Genomic DNA, 10,323 nt, shown 5'->3' with positions numbered 1-10,323 from the left:
GTGGGCCCTTTAAGAGAAACTGCCTGGGACTCCTCTGTCTTACTCACCCTGCTGTTTTTTACAGCCAGAAGTTATGGGGAACTTAACCTTGGGTGTGGGGGGAACTTAACCTAAGCTGTTGTGAGGCTGGGACCCCTCACCTTTCAGGGGGGACCTCCAAAGCCAAGATATCCCTCCCGATTTTTAACTGCCACACATGGTGTGGAGCCAGCCTGTTCTGAGTCTCTGGCCCTCCTAGCAGTCCGATGTGGCTTCTTCTTTATGTCCTTAGTGGTAGGACTTGTGTTCAATTAGATTTCAGATGATTCAGAATGATGGTTGTTCTGTAGTTCAGTTGTAATTTTGATGTGGTGGTGGGTTGACTACCGCATTTACCTACGCCACATCTTGACTGGAAGCCTTCCTTCCCTAGGATTTTTATGTTGGGGCCGTCAGTAAAAGTAATCTCTACTATACGCTAGGCTTCTGATGGGCCAATTCCCCAAGAATAGGAGAGGGGAAATTATTCTTCAAAAGAAGGGACGCTAGTCCCAGCAAACAGGAACAAAAGTATACAACTTAAGGTTGAGGAAGTCTGGGCTACCTAACCAGAATCTTTTAAATCTTAAGGCCCTAAAAAGATTAATTCATTCTTTATTCAAACTCTTTTGTTGATTAATAATAGCTATTATATATTCATTTTTCTTTTGTGTATTAGACATTTATTAAATCATCATTCAATTGTGCAACATGGAGATTATTCCTACTTTATAGACAAAATATTTGAGGCTCAGAGAAAATAAGAAACTTGCCCAAGGTCATGAAGAACAAAAGTGGCCATGCTGTGATTCAAATTCAAGTCTTTCTGCAAAGCCCATCTCTTTCCACTCCAACTTATGCTTGATGAATTGACAGCATCCCTCAGGGCCATGCTCAGGCAAAATAGTGTTAAGGGCCCAGGTAATCTGCCCCTCAAATCCTTCCATTTTTCAGTCCCCCCTTTTTTTCCTTTTTTTTTTTCTCACCTGAAGATATGTTTATTGATTTGAGAGGGAAGGAGGGGAGATGAGAGAGAGAGAGAGAGAGAGAGAGAGAGAGAGAGAGAGAGAGAGAGAGAGAGAAACAATGATGTGAGAAAGAAACATGGATTAATTGCCTCCTGTATGCACCCCAACTGGGGATTGAACTGGCAACCTAGGTTTGTGCCCTGACCAGGAATCAAATCCCCAAACTTTTTGGTGTAGGGCAGGGTCAGCAAACTGCGGCTTGGCAAACCGCGGCTCGTGAGCCACATGTGGCTCTTTGGCCCCGTGAGTGTGGCTCTTCCACAAAATACCGACTTCTGCGCATGGGCCAGGAAGTTTCAATCACATTGTACGTGCACACCCACACGTGGTAGTTTGTGGAAGAGCCACACTCAAGGGGCCAAAGAGCCGCATGTGGCTCGTGAGCCGTGGTTTGCTGACCATGGTCTTCCAAGGACTGAGATGTATCCAAGGCAGGGGAGTTGCAAAGCAGGGGCAGTGCTGGGAGCGCTCTGCAGACAGCTCTTTCAGGCAAGGCTGGCTGGCGCCTGAGTTATCTATCCCGAAGCCGCTTTGCTTATTTTTTGCTCTGTTCTTAGTTACCCGATGTTCTTTCGGAAAAGAGATCATCTGCAACCATACTCATAAAGAAGAGAAGAAAGTTCCAAGCTTCTCTTCCCTGGGAGCAGCCAAGGGCAGAGGTGCTGTCTTGCCCTGGCCCAGGTCCCAAGGGCACAGCTTCGCTGCAGCCTGCCTCCTGGGTACTTTTGGACTCATCCTCAACTTCAAACACCTGTAACTGAATGTTAATCTGTATTCATTTGGCTGCTCAAACCACCCCCTCCCAACTTCCCAGACTGACTTCCGCCAAGCCAACCTCCCCCAGGGCCTTCTCCTCCCCCTCCCGTGGCTCTCCTTCTTATCTGCACTGGACACATGACCTTCCTGGCCAGCCCTTTTACTGATGAAGAAAGCAAGGCTTACACAGGTGACACAACTCACTCCCTGTCTCTACCCTGGGCAGTGGGCAATCAGTGGCCTTCCCAAGTCCCCAAACTGGGTGGTCCCTGTGTGGTCACTGGTTCCCAGGCTTTTGGACCTAGGAACTACTTTGGTGTGGGGAGAGCATCCTAGGAAAACCCCCACTGACTTGCATGGCTGACCCCCAAATTATTGGAGCACTGCCAAGGTGGGGAGCAGCACTTCAGGGCCCCAAGGCAGGATTTGTGCAGTGGTGGGGAGGGTGAGGATGCAGCTGGGAAAGACCCCCAGGCTGCTAGCCAGTTGCTATTTGCTAGGTATTGTGCTAAGCACTTGGCCCACCTTATCAGCCCATTGTCCGCATGCAGTGTGTCTCCAGGAAGGTAGTGACTTAGCACCTGAGAGGCTGAAGTGGGATTCACAGCTAAGTCTGTTACCAGAGCCAGACGGGCATTGGTACCCTGTGGTACGCTGTGGGCGTGTGATAGAGGAGAGGGGAAGCCTGTGCCCCACTCTGCTCCCATTGCTTCATTTGTTCCCAAATAACACCCTGTGTGGGACACACCGCTGGGCTGTGCATGGACAGCTGCAGAAGCCAGGGGAGCAGGCCTGGCCCTGAGGCTGCTGGGGGCGTGTTCTCAGAACACCACCCCAGCATCACTTTCTGAGAAACTGGTACCGCGGCTTCACAGTGAGTGGGAGGGAGGGCCCTCTCACCTGGCCTTGCCTCAGAATCACCTCAGGTACTTTCAGAAGTCTGGCTTGTCTGGGTCCCACACCAGCCCTGGAGATGTGACCTGCTTTCCTAAGCCGCTCTTCTGGAAGGAGTTGCGCAGCGGGCGAGGGATTTATTGCGCTGGAACTTATGCTAGCCCAGTGAGGTGGGGGTCACCCTATCATCTGAGTGACAGTGGAGGTACAGAGCTGAGGGGCAGCCAGTGCCATTAGAAGGAACATGATGGAAGGGGATGAGCAGGGCCTGACCAGAGCCCTGAGTTTAGACCCACACACATCGCCAGAGCCTTAATTTCCTCAAGTGAATAATGAGCACAGTAATTTCCACTGCACAGCAGTGAGGAGCAGGGTACTGCATTCGAGAACCAAATCAAAGAGCCCGAGTGGGGGCCTGGCCCGTCAGCTTCTCAGCAGATGATGGCCGTTAGAGGCCACACCAGAGGCGGCAGATGGGCCTTGGGTCTAAGCCTTTCACTCCCAGTGGTTCTCTCCCATCGCACCCACAGAGAACTGCCGAGTCGTCAAAACCACCTTAGCCCAGTGCGGCTCCGCGCACCAGACGAACTGTATCAAGGCTTCCTGAGGCGGAGGCCCATTCCCCGCCCACTCTGTCCCAGAGGCGGTGGCACGGGGCCTGAGCACACGTCTGCCAGGCTGCCTTTCACAGGCTGGAAATAGGGCAGAAAGCTGGGCAGTGTCACCGAAGGAGAGATCACTTGTTCCTGGACTCGGTCCGTGACTCCGATGGTGTCAGAGACAAGAGTTGATTTGAAAGCTGGTGGAAAAATTCCCGATAAAGAGGCACACAGGGCACGCACTCTATGCCAGGAGCTTCTCACATAATCTCATTAATGCTCACCTCCACCCTCTGGGGAGCTGCACCAGCCTCCTGGAGCCAGATCTGTCTGGACAAGAACCACGCCTTGGACTTCATCTAAGGTTGTTTATCCTCTGGTTCGCTCCTGAAACAGCCAATACCTGAGCCATGGAGATGGTCCAGGTATGGGTCCAGGTGAGTAGCTGTGGCTCCGTCCGCCTCCCTGGTGCCTGTGAGGTGGGTGGAGAGGACTATAGGCTCCTGCCTCATCCGCCCTCAGTTACATCAGCACCAGGAAAGACTGTCTCCCACATAGATGACACTGCTACTCAGAATGTCACCTCACTTGGGCCACATGTTGGGGTTTTGGACCGTGACCCCGTTGTTTCGTTGGAGCAACCTTCCCTGGTCTACCTCTGGGCTGCGGGCCTGGTTTCCCTGGGGGGGGGGGGCAGGCTGGGCTGGACTGGAAGAATCGCTGTTCTCAACAGCTGTTGACCATGTGCTCCCCATGGCGTCCCATCCCCTACGGTCAGATTGTGTTTACATTTTACATGGCAGGCATGCCCACCAGCCACACTGGTGCCCTCCTTGCTGTCCCCTTCTCCCACTGCAGCGTTGGTTGTGTCTGAGGCCACCCGGGGTGCTGGCATCTGAACCACGATCTGCGCTTGAATCATGGTTCTTAGTTTATTCACCAGCAGTGACTTTGGGCAAGTCACTCTAAGGCCGAGGCCTGTTCTTCCGGGGTGAGGCTGACCTGTCTTAGGCAGGGCACAGGCTTTGGGGAGCACTGACTGCTGCCTGGCCTCAGAGCTTCCCCGTCAGTCCCAACATCACCACCTGCAAAACGGGAACTCTCATCTCCCGGGCAGGACCTCGGCGACTGAAGGGGAACACCCTGAAAGGAGGGTCTGACAGCTGACAGCTCTTTTTTTTTTTTTTTTTTTTAACTTTTCAACAACCTACATCCTCCAGGGTCAAGCTCTAGTCTTTCTTCTCTGCAGCCTAACCCCTTGCCTACCCCGTCCCCAGGTCTCGATCTCCCTTCTCCTGCCCAGCTGCCTGTGGCCAAGCTTCCCCTGGGCCTTCGGGAACGCCCGTGGCAGGTGCACATGTCACTCCTTGCTCACCGGCTCTGGAACTGAGGACTGGTTGGACCTGAGACAGACCTCGAACACTTGTCAACCCTGCCTTCCTCCGAGCAGCAGGCTAGCAATGTTCCTGACAGGGGCTGAAGTACCTGCAGACTGAAGCCTCTGCCAGGCCCCTGAAGGGTGCGCTGGAACTGGGAGGGATACGGGGCGGGAAAGGCCACTCCTACAGCCGTCCGCCTCCCCGCAGGGGGTGAGTGCACTCCGGGCCTGGAGCAGGTGGCACTGCCTGCCTCACTCCTGGCAGAGGACCGGGGAGGGGACAGAGCTCAAACACTTCCAGACAAAATCTTTAGAAAAAGGAAGTGAGATTGGAAGTGAAAATTATTTCAAGGAACCAGATTACCAAAGACTTAAAGTAACAAATGCAGTTTTAATTGGTCTATAGATAAAAACTACTCCGCAAGGTGAGTAACCATTCCCGCTCCTAACGTTAGCGCCGTATCCTGGACGGTGTTCAGGAGAAGGTTAACTTCATTATTTCACTTCATCCGTGGTATTAGAAAAACAAGGCATGATTATCAGTTTAGATGACATGCGTGGCTGGCAGCCAAACCCAGTCCCTACATTCCGTATTTTTTCTTTAGTTCTTCTACTTTGTTGACGTACGCTTTCATGGCATCTTCCTTGGACGTCCCTGTAAGGAATCAACAGATTGTCTGTCAGAGGCAGCACGGAAGTTGAGCGGCAGCCTCAGAGCCCCAGACAGCTCTGGTTTAACACTCCGAGGCTCAGTTCCTCACCTGCAAAGGGGGGGGGGGCCCTACTCCCTACACCTCGGAGACCTGGCCGGGATCTGACGAAGAACTCGAGAAGCCTGGCCCACAGAGAACGCTCAATGCTCCATAAAGCACTGAACCAATGTGGTGGCTGTCCCGAGGCCTGCCAATGGCCTGCTGGCCTTGTAAGTCCCCCACTGCCGTGAGTGAGGGGTTAGTCTGAGCCTTGGGGAAAGGCGGGGCCCTCCAGACAGGCAGGAGAGCCGCACCTGGGGAGCCACAGGGCCTTACGGGTCCTGCTGACTTCCCGGTTTGCTTTGGCCTGTCAAGCATTTCTCTGTTGGGCTCCTAACTCCCAGGGCTGTTAAGCTGGTGGTGAAACAGCAGAGCCAAGCACCCTTTTCTCCCCAGAGAGAAGCTACGAGAAAAGTTTTGAGAACTCTGAGCAAGTAGCTGGCTCTTGGAGGGGGATGAGGCCAGTTTTTGCCTTCTTGCTGCTGTGTAAGAGACGCTGACTATACTAGTATATTCCTCAGAGACAGTAACACCTACTTTCCCGGGTCCACGTGAAGGAGAGAGACCTGCTGGAAATCGGAGCGTGTCTGAAGCACTGAGTGCGAGGGGCCTGAGGATGGCATGGAAATGCCCCATCGGACGGGCATTCCTGTTCCAGTTCCTTCAAATCCTAGGAGTGTTTCTATTGTATTCTGATCCTTTTTGAGTTCAAGTGTTTCTCATTTGCAGGAAGACAGAGGGCTTATTCAGAAGCTAGCTACAAGAACAAAAAAGCTGGCAGGCACTTTAGTGCCAACTTTTAGGTCTTGCTAGTGCAGGTGGCACGTGATTAAGTCGGAGCCGGGACACTTGGCTGCTGTTGCTTAGCGCAGAATAGCGCCATTCACTGAACCTACGAGGGCCAGAGGCTGGCCATGCATTAGCTCATTCCTTTCTTTTTTGTGCCTTTCTGGCTGGAAGGGGACTGGGGAGGGCTGCCTGGGCTACGGGGTCACTGCCTGGCCTTGTGGGGGAGAGGAGTTGTGGGCAGCAAACCTCCCCTAATTCTGAGTATATATAAGCCCTCGCCAACTATATCGACTTCTACTCTGTTCCTCAGTGGCCTGGCCCCTGTCCCTCCTCTCCAGATGACCCACGACTTGGAGACGGTGCTTTTGGAGAAGGCATTGCTGGTATTCAGAGAAGAAGTAGGTGGCCCAGTGTTTTTCCATTCTGACACGGGTCAAGCTGTGTCCAGCCCGGGCCTCACCCACTCCGTGTTCCCTCCTCACCCCTCGCACGCCATCATCAGGAGGATTTCATGACTGGGCTTCACAAATGAGGGGCACGGGTGAGACAATTACCTTTCAGCGCATTCCAGGCGTCCCACTTGGCCTTGCCTTTGAGGTCCAACATCCCAGGCCGTTCTTCAACAAGAAAAGGAAAGACATTCGGTCTGCTTCCAGCTCCAAAGGAAAACTATCAGCTTTCTTTCTTGCCAGGAAAGGCCTCTCTCTCACACCGATCCCTTCTACGCTCTCATGAAGGTAAATGGCCCAGAACAGTGTACAGAATACAAACTTAAAATCCAGAGAAAGTGAAAGGGCACCTGTTCCCTACTAGAGGGTCCTTGTCTTCAGAAGTGAACCCCCAAACATCTCCTTTTAAAGACTGCACTTGAAACAGTACTGTGAGGTTCCCTTCCCACCCCATTTCTCTGTCTCATGCATTACTGTTTGGTTTTCTGAGTGTCCTTTGCTGTGGGCTGTATGTTCATACCCTTGCCCCATTTTCCCACCAACTCGTTAGTCTATTTCTTGTTGGTTTGTGGGAGATTTTTCCTGAGAGCAACGTTTCTTTAAGTCAGACCATGATTTTATGCTTACAGACTTATCAGTTGCACTTGGGAAACACACTCACGAGTTCCCTGCTGACCTATTCCCTGCCACGCAGAGAACCAAGCCAAGGGGAGCAACCACGGCGCCCACAGCCCGGACCCTGTGCCAGAGGAACATCACGCCTGCCTAAGTGCTTTCTGGAAGCACTCCCAGAGGTGCCTGGGAGGAACTGCACCCGCAGTCATCAACCAACTTCTAGAGCAGCGCCCCCGCCCCCCCCGCCCCCCCCCCCCCCCCCCCCCGCCCAGGCCCTTCTGTGATGATGGAAATGCTGTGCATCTGCACTGTCCAACTTGTCACTTGTGTCACTTGAGCTCCTGGAATAGTGGCTTGTGCGACTGAAGACCGAACTTTTGAGTCTATTTAATTTGAACTATCTTCAGTTTAAATTTAGATACCCATGTGTGGCTAGTGGCTACTGTACTGGACTGTGAAGCCTGAGAGTGTGCTGATACCTCCCTGACCCAGAAGTTACAGATTCCCAAGCCAGCCTACCTGCCCTCACGTGAAAGCAGGGCAGGCCCAGTCTCTGTGAAAACACTGCTTGGCCGAAGAGTATCTTGGCGGCTCTAGCCACCCCCACTTCATCTCTCCACCCCCTTCCCAGGAGGACAGAGCTTATAAACCCAGCATAAAACTCACCTCCACCACGAGACCTTTCTCAACTCAGCCCTCCCTGGGAACCCAAGTTCGATTTGGCATTGCACCAGATCTCTACCTCTGGGCACTTCTGCATCCAGCAGGCTCGCAGCCAGCCCACCTGGCTCCACCTCCAACCCAACTGCAGTGGAATTGGGGGCCACACTCACCCTCCTGATCAGAGAGGGGAGGAGGTAACCTCCTTTTGTGGTGCCATGGCCACCACCTCCGAGTCCTTGCGTTGACTGAATCATGCCACTGCCTAACCCATTTCTCTGCCTCATGCATTACTGTTTAGTTTTCTGAGTGTCTTTTTTTGTGAACTGTATGTTCATACCCTTGCACCATTTCCCCCCCCACACCCCCCGAATTGTTAGTCTATTTCTTATTGATTTGTGGGAGATTTTTCCTGAGAGCAAAGTATACACCTGAGAACCAGGGACTTTGGGGGCAGAATAAAAACTGGCCGAGGCAGGAAAGGCAGTACTATGGAATACATGAATTCAAACTATGGCCTCAAAATTTGTACCAAGACTTTTCAACACCAGGAAATGTTTCAGCAAAAAATGCTCTGACCTGTCCCAGGAAGCCAGCTGCTTCTCTGCTCCTGATTTAGGCTTGGTCCCCTGCCAAGTGCGCGGAGACTTTGATCTTGCCGGTTTAGGGTGGAAGCACTATGCTTCAACAAAGCTACTAGTGAGCTGAGAGTTGAGCAAGTCTCTTCCAAGCTGGGGGCCTGGACTTCACCACCTCCCAAGAAGATGGGAAATGCTCTTGATGATCAGTAAAGTCTAGGATTTGAATTCTGCTACCTGACCTACCAAGAACCAAGAACAGTGCAGGGTCTGTACACCCAATCCAGGAACATGACCTCGGGGAACCTCTCCCGGCTTACACCCCAGGAACGTCATAAAAATTAGTTCAGAAGAGTTCAGAAGGTTTTGAGCGAGGTTCCCACAGATTAAGAGTCCCAGCACCCACCGAGGTTGCCGGGTCTGCTCGTATGGACAGGGACCCACCCCGCTTCGTCTCAGCATACCTGTATTCACGTCACCCACAGTCGCCTGTTTGTAGCGGCTGTAGATGAACAGCATCTCATCGTCTGCTGGCTTGGTCTTGAGGTTCTTAACATCCTCAGCAGCTTTGTCAAACTCAGCCTAAATGGGAGGGAGAGGAGAGGCCTGAATGGAGCTCGGTAAGGGATGGAGGAGTTGCAGAGGCAGCACTCCTGTAACGCAGGTGAGGGAAAGTGTGTCCCCTCCTCCCCACAACCGGACAGCGAGAAAGATCCAGCAAAACAAGGAGGTGGCTCACAGGCTCCCTATTGACAACTACATTAAGAAAGCTCTCATGCACCGGGTGTCAGGTACTGGAAATGGCGTGGGGAGGAGAAGGCTCAGACTGCCTGCAGTGGGAGTGCACTCGCAGGAAAGGCGGCTGGCCACCGCCTGGGCAATACCGGTCGCCCTGGGGGTGGCTGAGGTCCCAGTGAAGCCCTGACCTGGGGCAGGGGAGGCTAAAACGGCTGAAAAGGGGGCAGGGCATGAGTACAGCAGGGTCAGGGCCTGAGTCAGTTGGCCCCCTTCCCCCGAGTTTGGGGCGTCCAGCGCCAACCTCTGTCCCAGTGCCGGACTGGAGAGACAGAGAGAGAAGAGGAGCCAAAGGTCGCCCAGCACAGCTCGGCTCGGAAAAGCGGCCACATTCAAGGGAGGGGAAGACCTCGGGGGTCGCCTCTCCCCGGCGCACCCTCCCCCGGCCGCACGGACACTCGGCTCCTACTTCTGACCTCCAAACTCTCAGCCACGGTCTTCTCGCTTCCCTTCTCCGCCCTTACTCATGTCCTGTCCTTCCGGATGGGGGGCTCGGCCCCTTCTCCTTCCAGCCATGCAACCCTCTACCCCTCCTCTTTCTACCTCGGACCCTCGCCTCCGATCCCTATCCCTGCTTCACCGCGAAGTCCACTCGATGGGCAACTTGCCAGCAGCTGCAGGGTGGATGGCGGTGTAGGGAGCCCCAAACCGAAAGTTCCGCTCTCAAGGCTCTGTCCGAAGGGTCAGGGCTGGGCACGGGTCCCGGAGGCAGAACGGAGCCGGGAAGAGAAAGACCTTCCAGGGTTCTGCCTGCGGGGTGGTCCCCACGCCGGCTGCCCGCCCCGCTGCCCTTCCGCAGCCCCGCACGTGTCCTACCTGAGACATGCCGGCGGGTAGGTGCAAGGACTCAGAAGCTGGCGGACGCGGCGAGGAGCTGGGAGAAGTAGCGCAAGAGCTGTCTGGCAGCGCCTTTAGAGGCGCAGTCGCAGGCCAACGGGGCTCGGGCGAGCGCCCGGCAGCCAATCAGAAGCCAGATCTGTGCGAGGGCGTGGCCATTCTCTGGGCGCCGCCC

At 53.9% G+C, this 10,323-nt stretch overlaps 1 protein-coding gene across 1 annotated transcript; it reads right to left on the bottom strand.

Moving 5' to 3' along the window:
• Positions 1 to 5,044: 5,044 nt before the first annotated feature.
• On the bottom strand, positions 5,045 to 10,283 carry DBI (diazepam binding inhibitor, acyl-CoA binding protein). Its single transcript, XM_059704678.1, has 4 exons — positions 10,128 to 10,283; positions 8,981 to 9,098; positions 6,769 to 6,831; positions 5,045 to 5,328 (listed from the first exon to the last, which is right to left on the bottom strand). Exons 1-4 carry the CDS (start codon positions 10,134 to 10,136, stop codon positions 5,255 to 5,257), a joined length of 264 nt encoding a protein of 87 aa, XP_059560661.1. The 5' UTR covers positions 10,137 to 10,283; the 3' UTR covers positions 5,045 to 5,254.
• Positions 10,284 to 10,323: the final 40 nt, after the last annotated feature.

Source organism: Myotis daubentonii, chromosome 7, assembly GCF_963259705.1.
Source record: "Myotis daubentonii chromosome 7, mMyoDau2.1, whole genome shotgun sequence".
In the NCBI taxonomy this organism is placed as follows: domain Eukaryota; kingdom Metazoa; phylum Chordata; class Mammalia; order Chiroptera; family Vespertilionidae; genus Myotis; species Myotis daubentonii.
This window is presented reverse-complemented; position numbering and strand designations above follow the sequence as displayed.

Excerpts from the sequence above, each read along its gene's own strand:
- DBI (XM_059704678.1), bottom strand. Across the intron at positions 6,832-8,980 it reads TGTGGGTGACGTGAATACAG|AACGGCCTGGGATGTTGGAC; the intron begins GTATGCTGAGAC and ends TTCTTGTTGAAG. Across the intron at positions 5,329-6,768 it reads CGCCTGGAATGCGCTGAAAG|GGACGTCCAAGGAAGATGCC; the intron begins GTAATTGTCTCA and ends GATTCCTTACAG.